Source organism: Thunnus maccoyii, chromosome 2 (assembly GCF_910596095.1).
Source record: "Thunnus maccoyii chromosome 2, fThuMac1.1, whole genome shotgun sequence".
Lineage (NCBI taxonomy): Eukaryota > Metazoa > Chordata > Actinopteri > Scombriformes > Scombridae > Thunnus > Thunnus maccoyii.
The window spans coordinates 34,475,821-34,495,630 of NC_056534.1; the positions used below are offsets into that span (position 1 = coordinate 34,475,821).

The window sequence follows — 19,810 nt, forward strand, 5'->3', positions numbered from 1 at the left end:
TATTTGTTGGCCCTGGAGCCCCAAAGTGGGGTTTCTGTTAGCTAGCTATCCTGAACAGCGTTTTCATCTCACCTCAGGACACACTGGCTGGGCGACTGGTGATGACTAAGGTGAATTCAGTCCTTGTGCTGCCTTTTGGCCGTGAGGGGTTCAGCAGCCAGCCACCACCTGGGGTCAAAGAGCGCGTTTATGAGGCCGTGATTGAGGAGAAGACCAAGGATTACATCTTCCTAAGGATCTGCAAGGACTGCTGTGAGGAGCTTGGACTACTGCCTGACAGAGAAATACAGGTACGGGCTACACCAAAGGACAAAGAGAGAGTGTTGTGGATGTTTTATTGAACAGATATTCAGTATTAACAGCCTGCAGCCTTCAGTTTCGATCTCTTTTTAACCAACCACATTTGAAAAGTGACTTGTGTTAACTTTAATAGATTTATTTACGTTTGGGTTGAAGCTCCACTACATAAATTAAGGCCCTTAAAAAGTCTTAAATGCCATTTTCCGAGGTATTACATTTACATTTTATAGCTTGTTTTTAATATATATATATATATATGTATTTGTCCAAAAAGGTTGCATGCTAAAGTTTGCCTGAATTGAATCATTGTGTAGGTACGTAGTGGGATTCTGCGTGTTTATGGAATCCCACTAGATTTGATGTCATCTGTAAAGGTCAACCGCGCGATGACCCCCCTTACTCCTGGTTGTTAAACAATATAGTCGACTAATGGAGAAGTGCAAGTACAAATGGTACAAATGGTTAGAGGATAAGCCAAAATCATGGGACACAAAATGCAGGTCTCTACCCAACACCACTGAAGCTCCAACTACAGCCACCTCTTCATCATCTAATGTTACCGCTGACCTCCGAGTGATGATGGCAGCCACTCCAGTGCTGCAACAAAACACCAATCCCTCAACTCCAATGACGGGATTGCAGATATTTTTCAAGCTATGTTCCCAGATTCTGAAATAGTCTATGAAAAACGACAAAACCGGGGAACATAGTCGGATTTGGTTTAGCCCCATGAGGAGTTATCACAAAATAACTGTTGACAAAAATGTCTGTTTAGTTGCGCTACCTTAAGGCTCTTTAAAACAGAGATCCCGCATTATAGCAGTAAAGAAGATCTGTCCGCCTTTGCTTTTTTACACCGAACCAAAGCCGACATAATGCTGCCCCCGTGTGTGCTTTTACATAGCACGCCGGCGTGACGTGTAACACGAGTGTCAGCTCCCTGTCCCGCCGTGCCGGCAGTCCCTCACACAGATGTTGATCCAGCTCTGTGACTACCTCTGTAGCACAGCATTCCAGCCTTCAACAGACTGTGTAAAAGGGGCTTTACAATAAAAAAGGCTATATAGTAAATGTAGTGTGTCACTAATATAACTGGTTAGAACTCAAAGTGGCGATGAGGTCTTAAAACGTATGGAAAAGGTCTTAAAAAAGGTATTAAATTTATCTTCAGGATTCCTGCGTATACGCTGTTGCTACCAGATATTAGATACGACTTGTGCATTGACAGCAGAACGGAGAGGGCAGGTGAATGATTTAATTTAACATGTGCAATTTTTTGTACCACATAAGAGATGTCAGTTAGCATCCAGTTTGCAATTCTTTCCACCCTGATGTAATAGCCTTGGAAAAAAAAACTTTAGCAGGATTATAGGTTAACCTATTAATAAGCATTTTGACAAAATGTTACTGGACAGAAGAAGAACGTCTTTCCAGGAAAACGTGTGTGTGCAATGACTCGTCTCAGGTTCTGCGGTTCTGAGAAATTTTCCTTTTTATTGAATGACTCTACCTTTGGCAGCCTCCGCTTGATTTTTCTCTCCCCTCCGGTCTGAATGTCGGCAGAGGAAACAAGGTTCTGTGTTAACAGTTATCAAAACAACCCTCATCCTATCACTGTGGGAACATAATCTTCTTATTCTGCATACGCTGCTACCGCCTGCAATTTAATTTTCCTATCTCCTCTGTGGGTTCTTACAATATTCAACACAGCCTTGATGTTTCATGTGCATCTTGCTCTCGCATATCTCAGACTTTCCTGCTCTTGTGTTTGTTGTTTATTTCACTTTCTTTCTTTGTTCTCCTTTCCTCCACTTTCCTCCTTACTGTAATCACACTCGCTTCACACTTCCTTCTGATTTTCACACTCTTGTCCCAAAGGCATCGCGTACTTTACAGTATACCTGTTAGGAGTCTGCATCTGTCTTTAACATCATTAGGACCTGTGGCAGGGGAAACTAAATCTTAGCAAATAGCCTACATTCAACTGGTAATAGAAATGTAAACGGACCAAGACACTAAGGTTAAAGCAGTTAGCCATCGTGACATTTTGGTGGAGGTGTTGCAGGTGCTACTGTCCTTCCCAGTCTCCCAGTCTTTCTCACTGGGAAAAGTCTCCATAAGATGATGTTGCCACCACTATGGTTCACTATATGAATGGTATTGTTCCAGAAAATAAAACTACCTAGTTTGTGACAATAGTTGTAGGATCTTTTTCTTTCTTTTTTTTTTTTTCTTGAGATGCACTTTGATGTAAGCCTAACCCTAACGCCCTGATGCCCTAACCCTATCCCAAGCCCTAACCCTAACGCCCTGATACCCTAACCCTAATGCAAGCCCTAACCCGAACCCAAGCCATAACCCTGATGCCCTAACCCAAGCCCTAACCCTAACGCCCTGATGCCCTAACCCAAACCCTAACCCTAACCCAAGCCCTAACCCTAACGCCCTGATGCCCTAACCCTAACGCCCTGATGCCCTAACCCTAACCCAAGCCCTAACCCTAACGCCCTGATGCCCTAACCCAAACCCTAACCCTAACCCAAGCCCTAACCCTAACGCCCTGATGCCCTAACCCAAGCCATAACCCTAACGCCCTGATGCCCTAACCCTAACCCAAGCCCTAGCCCTAACCCTAACCCAAGCCCTAACCCTAACGCCCTGATGCCCCAACCCTAACCCTAACGCCCTGATGCCCTAACCCATTCAGGTGGACATATATGTATGTATATATGTATGTATGTATGTACTCAGTTACATTTATGGCAGGTGGACACCATTTAATGTCAAGAGACATCTCAAAAAAGAGTTAAGAACAGAATGTGACACATGCAAATAAGCTTTGATTTAGAATCTTAATTTTGAAGCAGTATGAGTATCAAGCTCCAGAGCAGCTGGAAAGATCGTCTTGATTGGTTGAATTTTAAAATTATTTAATTTGAGCTCTTGTGCTTATTAAAGTTTCTACAAGGAACTTTAATTTTGTGTCAATTTTGACAGCCCCATGTGAAGAAAAGCAGTAATAAGGCATTTAGAGGATAGAAATTGACCGCTGTGTTGCCTCTTGTGTCAGGTGGAGCTCCAGTTCCAGTTGAACAGACTACCACTGTGTGAGATGCACTACGCCCTGGATCGCATCAAAGATAACACCATCCTTTTTCCTGACGTGAGCCTCGTCCCCACCATCCCCTGGAGCCCGAACAGGTATTCAACCACGTATACAATCACACACCGTCTTCATCAATATCTCATCCTGTTACACAATATATATTTTTGTTAATGTTTATATTGGAAAAACAGGATTAATTGTTAATACACTGAAAGCTTTTATGGTTTTCACCTCCCCTCAGGCGAGGTGTCTCATTCTATTGATTCATACGTTACTGCCTTTAAATGATGAGAAATGTGAAGCAATTAAATGAAGTCAGATAAACTATTCTCTCTGAACAAACCATTTCATGTTCATACCGCTGATGGACAATCTTTCATATTGTTTTAAAAGGGAGGAATTGGCACAGTATACACACACATTCATGCATGGTAAATACCGCTAATCCTAAACACGTTTATTACACAGAAACTTCTTTAATACTTGCACATCATATTAGCTTGACAAATACCCTCACAGAGGGGACGCCGCATCAATTTGAGAGTTGACCGAATATCCCCTCGCCTTGCCGACTCGGTGGCCGGCACCTCCTTTCAGCTTTAGATATCTCTCTCTGAAGTTGAGACAGGTGAAGCGGTAATCTTTATTGACTCGAACCAAAGTCAAATATAATCCCCCCGTGATTTCAAGGCTGCTGCTTTATCTCTGCTCCAGAATATGATTGATGTGGACTTTTGTTTTAATTGGAATTTGGGTAAGTGAGGGTGTTTCATTGAATGTTGGCCAGGGAGTTAATTTAAGTTGAAGTTGAAGCTCACAGTTTCTTTATGGTCATGCCTTAAAACTATACTAGATTTGTTTTTTTTATATAAATACTCATTTTGGCACCTTAACTGCAAAGTATTCTGAAGTCTACCAGTGGATGACGGTTTGAGATTGCACTGTAGTACTGATTTGGCCAGTGTGTTTTAGCAACATACAGCCAAATTTATTTATCTGCAAGTTATCCTCCACGGTGGTAAAACGTGTGTCTTTGCTCACAGCTTGCATCAGAGAATTAATTTCACTTTTTGAATAAATAAGCCTAATAAGCAAGCTGTGACAGCATTACTTAGCATTAATAGGCGAGCTACTATGCCTCTCACAACAGTCAGTGATTGAGAATTAACATGTCCTAATTAGTCATGTTAAGGTAAAGGTATAACCCAAACAAAATATTACTGGAGCCATATATATATATCCTTTATGATTCTACACCAGAACAGTCTGATACCAGTATAGCTGTCTGCCAAAAATGCAGTATAGAGAGTATAGAGAAGACTGATATGTTTATCTCGCCCTCCGTTCTCACTCGAGGAGAAAATATAATTGGTATAAAAGAGTCGAGGCTTTTTGTCACTCCTAACTGTACCCCTTGATCTCATCCATTCATCTTTGTAACACACACACACACACACACATACAAAAGACCACGTCTCAGTCGGAGCTCAATCAGCTGGTGTCGGTGGATTCACAGCTTTTAGAGGATGCGGTCTTCGTAATGAGGACCGTGATGCTAGCAGACAAACACATTCGCTACAAACACATTAATTAATTCACACTTTCACAAGTGTTTGAAATCACATATACGAGTCATTCCCTCCTACCCATCTGTATTGTTTGAACACATATATCCACCTCTATGTATTATTTAATAAGGATTTGTCTGTATTTTTATCTGTTCTGTGCTGCCAACGCACTGTTTTTTTTGTGGTGGCAGAATATCAATGTGTTTTTTTGCTTTTTTTTTTTTTACATCCTTTCTGCATCTCCTTTGCCTTTTGGATGTTTGTTTGTTAAAAAATAAATAAAATAAGAGGGAGTTTGCTAGATGTAAACACACAACAAACTGTAATTTATCTTTCACTTTATTGTGACCTGTGCTGACCTGACCTGCAGGCACGCCAGCACGTCTCCACTACTGTAAATGTCAAACCTACACATGAGTCAACTGCATAATATAATATATTCATAATAAATATATTTACACAAGGTAATTTTTCCACTATAGTTAGACAGACTGCTGCTTGCTGGCTCTCAGCTTATAGTCTGTTTTTCTTTCTTGTGATTGGTTATGTAGGACTTTTGCTGAACTGCCGTCACTTCTTACGTATTCTTCGCCCGTGTCGTTTCCCTCTCGTCGTCTCTCTTCTCGCCTTTCTTTCCTGCGCTTCCATCTATCCCGTGTCTTTAACACATCTTTGCTCTTTCCCCTCTCCCTTGTTCATCCACCCACCACACCTTCTCCCGAGTGACGCAATGTCATTTGTCATCTTGAGTGTGTATGTTGTGTGTGTGTGTGTGTGTGTGAGCATACGTTTCCCATCATCCAATGCAAGAATTTGTCTTTCTCACTCCATCTCTGTCCCGCTGAAGTTAATCAGATCAACAGAATGTTTTCCGTAGCTACTATAGCTACTTTGACAAAACAACATAATTATTCTAAGTTCATTTCATTAAAATTTTTCTGTCTCCTCCCTCCGCCCTCAGGCAGTGGGACGAGCAGCTGGATCCCCGTCTGAACGCCAAGCAGAAAGAGGCCATCCTGGCCATCACCACCCCAGTCACCATCCCTCTGCCCCCGATCCTCATCATCGGACCCTATGGCACCGGCAAGACATTCACCCTGGCACAGGCTGTCAAGCACATCCTTCGCCAGGACCACAGCAGGTCTGTTTGTTGTTTTTTGGGGTTTTTTTTTCTTGTTTTACAACCCCAAACCTCCCTTCTCCTTAAATTTCTCCCGTCCTTTTTTTCATGGTCATGGTGTTGATATTGATTTTATTTAAATGTGACAGTACTTTTAAATAAATATGGTATATCTTGGCCTTCTTGTTTTGTGTTTCTCATCTTCAAAAAGTCTTTATCCTACCTTTTTATGAAGTTTATAATGGTTAGTTTTTGTTGAAATTGTTTCAGAGAGGTGCTGAATCAACTCTATGGTCATAATGGAGACTGACTTTGATGTATTGTTTTATTCTGTGAGGAGTCTTTAGTGTACCCTCGTTGATATAAATGGTGTAGACAAAAATAGAAGAAGCATCTCTTCGTATGATATTGTGGACTTTTCTTTTTTTAGCCACATAACATAAAAACTCATATATGAATCTTATCCCACAACCTTGACATCACAAACCTCCCTCTCCACCTTGTAGGCTACTTGGCCCCTAGGTGGTGAAAGAAAAGAGAATGTCAATAGGGAAAGGAGTGTGTGCATGAAGTTTGTGTCAGCGGTAAACGCTTCAGATGGTAAGAGAGGTCAGTCAGAGGGCGCGATGGAGATGGTGGGGGGGGCGTACTGGGGTGTGCGATGGCCTCCGTTTTAGCTCCGGGGCAGTGGCAGCCTTGGGTTTGACATTTAAAGATTAAGAGAACACTGAGCTGCAAAGCGTCAAGCTGTGTGTGTGTTTGCACTGTGTGGGCGTGTACATACTAGTGTGCGTGTGCTTTTCACTGGAAGGCAAAGTTTTTGCTGGTCATTTGGATGAATTTGTGTCATTTGTGGTGGATGCACATGGTTAGTTTGATTATGAGTGCATTTCTTGGGCTAGAATGGATGTTCATGCAAACCATAATATGATCAATCAAGTTATGCCACCACAACAGGCCACACAGCGTTGAGTCACAATAAAACATTGCACAATTATTCTCCATTGTCATTTTTCATCATTAGTGAACTCCCTCACTGTGTGCGGACACCCACAGGAGATCCTGCAGTTTCTTGTGTTAGAAGCAAAGCGATGTAGCAAAAGCACATAAATGGTTCTCTGGTCTTTATGAAAAATGAATGCAATACCTTGGACAGTGTCCCCTTAACACACGCTAACGTTCTGTTTCTTAATAAGGGAGAGAGGCTCGTATATATGTAATGTAAAAGAAAAAAAAAATGTCCTTGAAAAATGTGTAGCAATGTAATATTCATTCCTCATTTCACTCCGAATACATTTAATATTCTATGTTTAGGATGAATTATAGATATTTTAAAAGCCGAGACAAGGGAAAGTGACCCCTCTGGACTAGTGCTGCCTGCTCATCATACTGTTGAAACGGTGATGAAGACGTTGTATAGACCCCGGTCAGGTGCACCCGGTATGCTCAAAGCTGTCTCTGCAAATCTGTGGCTGTGATGTTTAACAGACATTTAAATGGATAAAAGACAGTTTCACACAGCTTTCACTTTGGATAAGTGTATAAAACCTCGCTGTCCCCCCTCTTAACATTGCAACTGCAGGCCTAAAAGCGCCTACTTGTAAACGAGCACCGTGTCAAATAAATCTTATATTTTATGTTTTATAGTATTAGTCAGGTGTGAGATGAAGAAAGTGTGAATGGAATACAACAGATGTTCAACAGGCCAATGTGAACCTGTAGTATAATGAATATTTTCTTATCAGAGATGAATATTTGATTCAATCTCTTGAGACAAAAACAAAACCCTGAAGCACATCTTGATGTTAGAAAAACATTTTTGTATTCCGGTGATATAAATGAAAGTAAACCAGCGACTGTGGATCATAGTTTGTATCTCACATTGTTTGTCTTTTGTCTCTACAGGGTCCTGATCTGCACCCACTCCAACAGTGCAGCTGACCTTTACATTAAGGACTACCTTCATCCTTATGTTGAAGCAGGCAATCCGCATGCCAGACCTCTCAGGTGAGGAAGCACACACCTACTTAAAGAAGATGTGATGGCTTCATGTGCCCTAAAGCAAACATTACACATATAAAGTTTGCTTTTATGTGATAGAGCTGCTGGAATATTTGCAGGCTGCAGTTTATTTTGATTTTTGAGAGACACTGGTCAGGTTCATGTGGTAGCTGTAATTATGTCATTACAGATCCACAATGAGTCACGTTCTGATAGTATATGCAGTAGTGGTATTAAGACCCCCAACTGACCCCCAGTTGACAAAAAATGAAATCCTGTGAAAATACACAACTTGTTGTACTTTTTAGGCCTACAGATCCCCAAAGCACACTCTTGTCTTGGAGCTAAACACATTCATGCCTCAAAGCAGCCCACAGTTTGTTCACTGTCAGCCACAATAAAGCCCTTGATCTAGTCATTTCTTTGGTATACAACTGTAGTACACCAATACAAATGCTAACATATACTGGCCAAATACCAGACAAGTTCAGGTTTTGAAGCCGCCTACAACAACGTCTTGAAATTAATATTATAATGTACTATTGTTTGAATTAATATAGCCAAAAAGAACCAGTTCATGACATTATTTTTGGCTCATTCTTTGGACTCCAATTCAGTTAAATTTGTATTCAGTGGCCTCGCTGTCAGCTGAAGCCAGCCAAGCTACAAAGCATCTATATGACACTCATGCATCTATACATCAACTGTATTAGCATTATTGGAAAGCCTGCAGTCAGAATGATAATCCATATTATACAGATTGTTGAGTGGCTGGGCTGTTTTTTGCCCCACAGCGGTGACACAAGCAGATACTGGTCTGACTTTGGAGATGTGACCTCAAGAACACCCCCTTTCTTTTAGAATTACACCTGGAGGCAACAAACACACACACACACACACACACACACACACAACTTCTATACACTGCATCAGTGACTTCTAATCACATTTCAGTACCCTCAGAGGTCACAAAGGACAGAAAAGCAATGTCTGCCTTGACCAGCCAGGGCTTAATATGACAGCTGTGTGTCTGCACATACACAAGAAGCCTCGGGACCATATGTGCAATCAAATGACTTGTTTCACATGAGCAGACAGTCTGATTTCAACCAGTTCCGGTGTGAATTCCTCCATAATCGCTGTAGCAACGTCTTCACTCGGCTCCCCTTGTCTCTTTTGGGGATGAGCGGACGCAGTCAAGAATAAAGACCCTGTATGAATATTTAGCGCCCTAGAGTGGGAAGGGTACTGACCAATGTCCCAAGAAAGCAATCTGTAAAGACTTTTCCTTCCTAACTGTCTTTGGCGGTGAGTTTGCTGCAGACATGAGATACACGTGCTGCCAAGTTTATTTGTTTCTCTTTACTGCTCAAATAAAGAAGAATCCATTCTGTGCTTATTCATCATTAACTTTTGATTAACCAATTTCCCGTCTGATGTTTATCATTCTTGCAAAGTCCACATTAACAGTCCATTTCTTTCCTCTGTCTCCAGGGTGTACTTCAGGAACCGCTGGGTGAAGACGGTCCACCCAGTGGTCCAGCAGTACTGTCTCATCTCCAACACACACATCACTTTCCAGATGCCCACAAGGGAGGACATCCTCAGGCACCGCGTGGTGGTGGTCACCCTCAGCACCTCCCAATACCTCTGCCAGCTTGACTTGGAGCCTGGTGAGTCATATGAGCGGATATTTAGTCATCTCAAGGATAGTAAGGCTGTCATCTTTAGAAGCATTCATTTTCTAGAAGAAATGGTAAACATCTGTTAGGGTTGCAGACGGATGAAAGAATATTACAGTATCTTCAAATGTCTGGTGTCAGCAGTCACAATGAGGACCTTAATCTGGCACTGTTTCCAGTGTTCAGATAATATTTGAAGACTGAGCTCGGACTAATAGTCTGTCAAAAGGCACATGCTTAATTAGGCAAACACACAGAATACACCATAGACCAGAAAAATGGACACTGTTATACAGTTAACCTCTTAACATCCACCGGGTCACTGGTGACCCGCTTAAGCCAGTTGTAAGCGGTAGCATCACACAGTAATGAGTAAAAGCAATTGGCACAGTTTGGCCAATTGGAGATAACTGGAGAGGTTTGGGGACACCAGTGACACCACAAACTAAAAACTCCCTAGCTCCAATAAGGTTCGGCCTAGAGGTCTGGAATTTTACACATGTTGACAAGGTGTAGAAGGTGTGTGGTGATTTGCATGGTTCTGGCATAAAGCATGTCTTAATTATTGTTATTCAAATATGACTCATTATAAATGAGGACAAAAAACACTTTTTTGAGCCTTATTTGAACTGGTGTAGTTTTGTTTGTGTTTTAGCCAGATGCTAAACAAGCACATTTCCAGAAACTAGAAGATGTCACTTGAAGCCTAACACATGCATCATGGCCTTACAGTTCTCCTGTTATAAGCTTTTCCATGTGGGTGTGCCAAATAGGTGAAAATTCTATAAAAAGGGTGGATGTTAAAGGGTTAAATACAACAATCTGTAATAATAATTACTCTTATTAAACTCTAACTATAGTTTGTGTGTCAGAGAGGATGATTCATATTCTCATATCTTCCTTCTCTGTACAGTATATGTAAATTAAGTGGACAAATATAAGAAACACCTTTTAATATAATCCAGTCCCAAAAAAATCACCAACTATTTACCATATAGTCCACTATATTTACTCTCCACCGTTTTAATTTAGTATCTGAATTGTGCAAAAAATCTAATCTAAACGCTACTCTCAGCTAACAGTCCTACAATGTGATGCATTTTATAGATGCAACTCTACACCGGTCAACGATGATGCAAAATGATGAAATGTATTACTCACACACTATTGAACATATGTTATATAGGAAGTAGCGAATGAGTTCACAAGGGAGTGATGTTGAACGCAGCCAGTTCCACCAAAATTTCCCATAGAATTGAGTCAACACACAAACAAACAATCAATACAGTGTCATCAAAAGGTGAACAATTTGAGTAAGGTCAATGATATATTAATCCAATTTAAAATATATATTTTTTAAATGTACACAAATGTTTTTTCAAAAGATTATAACTATCTTCTGAAAAACACACCTCAGTGCTCTCAGTCTCCTGCTCTTTGGTCATCCCCGGTGACTGATCTCCAGAGTTGTCAGGGGCGCAGCATTTAGAGAGGGATGGAACTCATTTAAGTTGTGTAAAAGACACGGAAAACAAACCAATTTGTCAGCGCAGGCTAATAACTGCCTCTAATGTGTCAGCGGAGGGGGCTTTGTCTGTTGCTTGGGAACACCATCTGCCTGTTTTTTAATGTACTTTACATCATTAGCCTCCTCCCCACGTTTCATCTCTCCCCGCTCTCCTGGTGTTCAACGGTGATGAAAATCGCTAGGAAATGAGGCAATTGGGAGCCGGCGAGTCTACTAAGTAGCGATAACAAATCCTCCATCCCAAACACACAGGTGCCCCCAAACGGATGGTTAGACTGCTGTCTGTTTTATGTTTGGTTTGTTGATACTCCTCTTCCTCTATGGCCTAGACAGGGGATCTGCCATGTGGATACTATACATACTTGAGTTTATGTGTATGAGTTTTGCTTATTCCAGCATTGTTGACCCAGGAGACCCAGGAACTTAATTGTCTGCCTATGTAAACGGTTGAGCTGCACAATAACCCTGTATAAAGCTACGCTAGTGAAGATTTCCTTCCATAGTTGAAAGACACATGAATCGGGTCGCCCGCTCGTAGGTGTGACCTCGGAAGTTTTCGGCTGTGTTGGTCCCCGAAAAAGAATCTTTACAAAAAGAATAAAGCTGTCCAATGACTGAGAGTAAAGCCCTCTGCACACTACATCTGTTATTTCCTCTGACAATGTCGGAAGGTAAAAATATACATAATAAAATGTGATCACCTCATTGAGTAAGATTGTATATATTTATATCGTTGAGGCCGTTATGTTTACACGTCCAAAACTGTCTTCTGTTATGATTTGTGTGGGAACAGTATCAATTTCTGCCTTTTTTCCTGAAGTGATAAAAGCTGAAATGAAGCAAACTCCATATTTGTGAATGAAAATCAGCTGTCATGAGGTACGAGATGTTTTTTTTTTCTGGATGATATTTAGTTCTATGTGTGAGTCTTACCATGCTGCTAGCTGCTGTTCATTATCAGCTGCGCCTATGTAATTGGACAGTCACAGGACAGTAATACGGTTATCTTTTAATGACTATAATGTCACATTTAATTATTACCCACCATAGAAACAGAATACTGTAAATGAGCCAATTTTAAGGTTCAGGAGAGACGCGGGCTCTTTTTGAAGATCATGTGCGCTGGAGCTCAGGTGAAATGTGATCTATAGCTCGTACTGTAAACGATAAGGGAACGTTGTTATCTGAAATTAAGTTAAGCTCCTAACGTGGTCACATTGTGCGGCAGACACCAGAGCACATCCAAGAACGACGTCAGATGTTCCGTCACTGCTTTGAATAGGATCGGAGTTCGACAAAGCTTTCAAACCTGATTTTTTTTTTTATGGGTTAGCGGTACCTGGATCGACCCATTCACACTCACAGACGACAGATATTTCAAGTCGCTCTTACAGCGTGAAAACGTTCGAAAGAGACTGTGAAAGGGAGAATGTGAGAGACTGGGTGTGTGAGGTGAAGGAGTCGCCATTTATTATTAAATAGTCATCTCTTCCCCCCCCGAAATCACTTCTGCAACACACGGCCTCTGATCTCTTTCACCTCTGCTTATTATTATTCCTCCTCCTCTTTCTCTTTCACCGCTGTTGTGTCCGAATTCAAACACCATTATTAGCCCGATGACGGATAGCAGCTACAGAAATGTAATTTGGAGCTCCGCTTTAGAGACAGGCTCCCTAAGGCGAGCAGCTATGTCCCAGGTGAAACATTAAACACCATATTCCTTCATGTCTGCCTCACTCGCTGCTAATAAAGACCATCTCTTCTTCATCAGGAGGATGATGAGCGGGTTAGCACCTTGCATAGCAGCCTCTGTCATCAGTGTATGAATGTGTGTGTGAATGGCATGTGGTGTAAAGTGCTTCGAGTGGTCAGAAGACTAGAAAGGCGTTTATATAAACGCAGTCCATTTACCATCTCTGCCTCCCTCCTAATCTCTGCCTCCCTGCACGGGGAAACATTCCCATTCGTAACGACCCACGTACATCATTTGTGAGCGTTTATTTGGCTGTTACATATTCATGTGGATCGAAGTAAAAGAGCAAGCAGGCAGGGAAGCAGTAGGGATCCTGTTGACTACAGTTTATAGGAGGGGTCAAGAAAAGTGCCTGGCCTCAATAATTAAAAATGCGATACAAGGGGAAGCACATTCACATGACTTCAAGTCCCTTCAGCTGCCTTGTTAAGCAAGTCATATTCTATGCAGTGATGAAAACCAGGGGAAAAAATGAAGAGCTCAAAGCAGGCTTGACAATAACGTTTGAGAATACGTCCCTGCCAGCTCTGTTTCATTGCTCTGGACACAATGAAACACGGCGCAACTTGGATGTTCATTCATCCCGTATAAAAACTAGTCAGAGATTACTCAAGTGCACGTTTATAAGTACATGCTTGTTATTCCGAGCTTACTCGTGCGTAACGTTGCGCATGTTAAACGCCGTCTTCGCAAGTGTGACCGCGGCGTTAAGCAATCTTTCTTTATCATCGAACAAATCATCACCGTTAAAGGAGATGATTACAAAGCGGAAAAGGAGGCAAATTCCATATTTTGTCTGTTTTTTAAGTACACAATCCATCCATGCATGCCTCTTTTTGAGTATGCTTTTGTTTTGTACATCACTACTTCACAAGCTCTAATAGATAAACTCAATTATACACATTTTTGCAAATATGGATGCAGAAACATCAGGCAATTGTAACAAAGTCTATGCCTTTTTTTTTTTATCAGGAACACAGTGGGGGGAAGAGTGCCAGCATATTCTTCAATGAGGTGCACACAGTTGAGAGAGAGAACACTGGTTTGAGGCTTTATAGTCGGAGGGGAGAAAAAAATCAATACGTTTTGCAGGCATTTGTTCAAAGGCAGATGCTAAGGAGTGAATGTTGCCTCGAATCAAATCGCTCCACCTCTTTTCTTGCCAGCCAATGTTTCTGTTGTTTGTTTACTTTTTTTTGACAGCGCCTGAGTTTATTTTGTTATTTCAAAACTGTCATATTTCATATCTGCATTTACTTTTACCATTGAAATGGTGTTAAAGCTTCAGAGGCTGTTTGCTGGTTGTTATTCAGCCTCTCTCTCTCTCTCTCTCTTCCCCCGCTCACTGCTCCAACACTCATTTGCCATGCCGTTTCATCCCCTCCCCTCATACTGCCGAGCACCGTTTGAGCTTTTTTTTTTTAAAGCAGCGTTAGGCTACTGTTCAATCCCTTTTCCAAGTGTCCACAAAACCTCGCCTTTGGTTTGCAGGGCTGGTTTTAAAAGAGAGGGAAGAGGAAAAACTGACTGAGAGGAAGGCACATTAGTTACAACAAGGGTTTTATTTATCCCAGTGAACAAAATAATTGTTCATTAATGTGCCAGTATAACAACGGTAAAAAAAATGTTGCCAGGTCTGGTTACTGGCAAGATTTGATTCACTGGGCCTAGATTTTATTTTGATGCTCAACGTGGCAGCGTTTTTATATATGAATTCATAATGTACATCATCAGACATTAAATATGAGCAAATGATTTGGGATGTTTGTGTTGCTGCAGTATTTCAACACTTTTACACCTTTTATAAGATAGTAATGGTCGAGAGAGATGACGGAAATGATGGATGGTGTTGGGCAATAAAGGTGGTGCATATGCTTGGAAGTTGAGTCTCATTTTTGTTATCAACAGGAGACTCAAGTGTGCATTTTTGGAGCGTTACAATTGTATATTCAGCATATGTTTACTTCAAGTAAATTAAGCAAACTGATGTCTGTTTTGTCAGGGCTGTTCACTCATATCCTCTTGGATGAAGCAGCCCAGGCCATGGAGTGTGAAACCATCATGCCTTTCGCTCTAGCTAGCAAGACCACCCGCATTGTGTTGGCTGGAGACCATATGCAGGTAAGTACCGAGAGTAAAGAAGTTACAAAATGTCTGTTTCCATTCAATTTCCACTTTTAAAGCTGCAAGTTCCTGTAATGGAAAGAAACTCATCATCAGATGCTGTAAATGCATGGTTCACTCTCTTTCGGATTTTTTTTTCATGTTTCATAAAATAAATCAAAATGAAATACTTAGGAAGGATGCAATACTCGCAGATGGTAGCTACGGCATTTGTGTATTTGCGCTTGGCTGTGGATTAGACTCCATTCAAATACAAAAGAACAGACAGCAGCCACTGTAGAGCTGTGATTCTGAGACCACTTCAGCCACAGATAACACAAATATGAACTCACGTCAGTCAAGCTTTCCGAGCCAAACACAAGGATTTAAAACCTTATTTCCTCCTCTCCTGGTTTTCAGACAGCGCGCAGGATTACCAGTATGCAGCGGATGAGGATGAGGCAGGAGTCTACCATGCAATAATTGCTTTAATTATTTGCTCTCTCTGCTATTTTTAATTGGGCCTAGAAAAATGGATTTAAAACACAATGTACACTTGTGTATCCATCTGTCTCTTTGTCTCACGCTTTTCTCCTTCGACCCGTCTGTCCTGTGTAACAGTTTAGTCATTCTGCGGCCCAAGGACGGATATTATCCTTCATACAGTGTTTCGTCATCTCCTCACGCTCTCCCCTTCTACTCTCACTGTAACCTCCTCCGTTCAGCAGCGGAAGAGGCAGCTGAATAGTCAATGGAGGGCTGAGGCCTGTATTGATCGTTTGCTTTCTTATTGACTGTGCGGGGCCTCATTAAAGCTAGCTGACCCTCTCCCGCTGGCAGCCTTAAATTAAGATTCAACTTAAGATACATCGCTGTCTCGTACATGGCAGTGGTCAGCAGGGAAAAAGTAAATGAGTGTGTGGGTGTGTATGCTTTTGCCTAACCTCATTCGAATCAAAGCACTTTTGGATGACGGTCACAAATCTGTAGTTCGGTACAAATTGGTCAAATGCTATTTTGCCAGTATTGGAGGAGATCTGTAACTAAGACTAGATAGTGCATATATACCGCAAACAAAATTGAATTTGGCATGTTTTCAAACTGCTGTCAGATGTAGGACCGTAAGTAAATCCCACCATAATCACTGCGACTGAGGGTCTGTTTGTTTATTGACATACGCCACAGATGGAAGAGATTGCAAGTCACGGTGGGGAAAAAACCACCGCTTCTCAAAACATAGAAGTTACCTCAACACAAATCAATAACCTTTGGAGTATACTACAATATTATCCACATGTACGTCTTTTGTTTCCGAGGGATTGTTGTCGACCATCCTGTCGAAACAAATAACAAGTAACATGAAAATAACTCGGAAAGTTTGGATGTAGATATGAAATTTTAAGCGCATAAGATATCTCATAGATCTGACTTGTCAAGCTGATTTGCAATCAAATGATGTGGTGTTCGGTCAAAATGGAAAAACTCGCCTACATGTGTGCTACACAGTTTGACACCACAGTGTTAGACTGGATTGATGTAGGATACTACACTGAAATTCATAGTTTTCTTTGAAACTAACTCTGCTTTCCATCCCTGCCCTTTTTCTCTCTGTCCCTTGATTTGCAGCTCAGTCCGTTTGTGTACAGCGAGTTTGCGCGGGAGCGTAATCTGCACGTGTCACTGCTGGACCGACTGTATGAGCACTACCCCCCTGAATACCCCTGTCGCATCCTCCTGTGCGAGAACTACCGCTCCCACGAAGCTATCATCAAGTAAGTGTGAGCTCTCGACGCACCGGCCTCGTGCCAAAACTGTGGGAGGAGAGACTGAAAAGGTGGAGGAAAGACAACACACTATTCATTTCACACAGAGCAGGTCTAGACCCTTTAATTTACAGAGACCCAACAATTCCATCACGAGCGAGCACTTGGCGACAGCGACAAGGAAAAACTCCCCTTTAACGATGTTAAAAGTTGTAAACTTTAATTTGTTTCACCTTTTGAGGTTAGTGCAGCCGCATGCACTGACAAATCAATGCTGTGTGTTGCTGGGTAACGTCGGTTTTGTGCTGCAGCAATAATAGAACAAAAAAAAACACAAACAAACAAACTGATACATAAAGCAGCAAATGGACATAATCAGGTTTTGAAAATGCTTACTGGTAGCACACACTGTATCCAAAATCAGGCTGTGGCATGAAAAATATGGCCGTCACTGGTCAAAGCCCATTACATCTTTAAAACCCACAGATCTTTAGACAGGTCCATCGTTACAAACTCATGCTTTGAGAACAAACAATGGTCATACAGACTAGCTGAATACAAGGAAATGTGTATAAAATGTTTATCAAACATTATCAGTTTTGTTTGGCTTAAATGATCCTCATCAGTGAGACTGACTGAGCATTCGGCCTCTTCATTCTTCTCTGTATCAGGTGGACCAGCTCTGCTTATAAATGTCAAAAAACAAAACATGTCTAGCACCAAAGCTTTTCAATTATCAGTCATTTCTGTTTTTTTGCATGTCTGCTCTGCTTCCCTTTCTTCTTTTCTTCTTACCTTTTCCTCTTCTTCTCATCCTCCAGCTACACGTCAGAGTTATTTTATGATGGGAAGCTCATGGCGAGTGGGAAGCAGCCGTCTCATAAGGACTTCTACCCTCTGACCTTCTTCACAGCCAGAGGAGAAGATGTCCAGGAGAAGAACAGCACTGCCTACTACAACAACGCTGAGGTATTGTCTAACACAAAGTATAGTATGAGTGTTACATACCTCTCCTGTATTTTGATGACAAGTGTCAAAAAAAAAGCTGATTATGCAGCGGAAGTTATAATTGGTGGTTCTGCTTTATCAGTGGCCCAAATATGAACCAGACAATAATAATAAAACACAAGTTTTGGGCTGAATGTTGTTGGAAAAATTGAGATCCGTCAAATATTATTAGCATTGATATGCACTTTTCATGCTTCAAGGAAAATTTTAAAATTACTCAGGTAACAATAAATGCATTGCTGCAATACCGCGGTCATGTGATGCCTGTACGTGCATTGTTCATTTGGATATTTGATCATAATAAACATAATTTAAATGCGTATATTTCAAGCATCACATTCTGTTTTTCCACATCACCATGATTCGGAACGTCCTCCGTGTCTTAATTATAATCGAAGATGAAACTCATAAACCTAATTAGGAAACCAACCAAGAGCTGCATTTGACATCCATGATGCATGATACACTGACTGTCCTAGCTTTTGATTGGTTCCTCTCTCTAGACTCCCTTAGTTGTGGTCATTTGCTAAGGCTGACCTCTGACCGTTCGCTGACACATTCCAGCCAATTAAACCACGGATACTTCTTGATTTTTGTTCCCAAACTGTCAGCGACGCCAGATGAATTACCTCGCATCTCTTTGATACAGCACCCATGTCAAACCGTTAACAACATTATCATAATCTTGCGGGATTAAAACGCATTGGAAAAAAAAGCGTGTCCGTTTGATTGTCGTCGTGTCTTTCTCTAGTGTCTTTGAAGGGCTTAGCTTCAAGCGGAAGACAATATTTCCATGACAGTTCAAAGGCCCCCCTGGCAGTACACTAAACCTCTGAACAGGAATGGAAAACCTGCTCATACAACAAAGAAACAACAGAGAGTCAAAATACAAACTTGCTTTAATAACTAATATCTGGGCCAACTGTTACTTTGATGTGACAAAACAAAGGGCGCAAAAAGTTACTCAATGTGACACTGAAGTACAACAACTTTCTTACTACATTTCCCCAATAAGATAAAGAGATATAAGTTGTTTTATTAGGTTTTAATGAGGTGGATTTACTTACTGTATATTCAAGTCTATTCAAAAGTCTCACTTAGTCACCTCTCATCTATGAGAGCTAGAAAACCAGAACCCTTTTCCTCATGTTGCTCCTCTTTCTAGGTGTTTGAGATCGTGGAGCGGGTGGAGGAATTGCGCAAGAAGTGGCCCGTGGCCTGGGGGAAGCTGGACGAGGGCAGCATCGGAGTGGTGTCGCCGTACGCTGACCAGGTGTTTCGCATCCGCGCTGAGCTGCGAAAGAAGAGAATGCATGAAGTCAGCGTGGAAAGAGTGCTCAATGTCCAAGGTGAGAAAAGGTTTTAACCATCATGCTTTGTATCAAAAAGATGCAATTGCACCTATATGTGTGTGTGTACTTATAGATTAGTCAACAGAAAATAAATCCACAACTATTTTGATCAATATTCAGTGGTTGCAGATTCTTAAATGTGTTGTTTGAAAGCATTGCCTTGAGCTTCAGGAAAATGTTTCTCTATTTTCTGACATTTTATAGACAAAACAATGAAACAATTAATCGAGAGAATAATTGGCAAATTAATAGATAATGAAAATAATGAGTAGTTGCAGAATAATTCTTCATTTAAATTAAGATGCACAAATTATTCTAAGTCACTGGTCCGAAAACAAGGAACCTCTTTATTTATTTTGTAAAACACCTGCTGTTTAACATCATCATGACCAAACCTCTGACACTGATCTACTAGTCATGTAAGTAATATAAATCACCTTGTTCATATACTGCAAATGCAACAAATACAGGTTATTGTAATTAAATTGTTGAAATTGTAAGGGGGCAAAAACAATACAAAGGGTCC

General features: G+C 41.2%; 1 protein-coding gene across 3 annotated transcripts in view; it reads left to right on the forward strand.

The window, feature by feature from the left end:
• The window catches only part of helz (helicase with zinc finger), a 54,719-nt gene that overhangs the window by 18,288 nt on the left and 16,621 nt on the right, over positions 1-19,810 (forward strand). For all 3 annotated transcript variants that reach the window (XM_042430616.1, XM_042430631.1, XM_042430626.1), the window contains exons 14-22: positions 78-290; positions 3,371-3,501; positions 5,936-6,115; positions 8,000-8,101; positions 9,590-9,768; positions 15,061-15,179; positions 16,788-16,933; positions 17,746-17,893; positions 19,098-19,281. In XM_042430616.1, the coding sequence (XP_042286550.1) occupies positions 78-290; positions 3,371-3,501; positions 5,936-6,115; positions 8,000-8,101; positions 9,590-9,768; positions 15,061-15,179; positions 16,788-16,933; positions 17,746-17,893; positions 19,098-19,281 (1,402 nt within the window). The remainder of the gene's footprint in view (positions 1-77; positions 291-3,370; positions 3,502-5,935; positions 6,116-7,999; positions 8,102-9,589; positions 9,769-15,060; positions 15,180-16,787; positions 16,934-17,745; positions 17,894-19,097; positions 19,282-19,810) is intronic.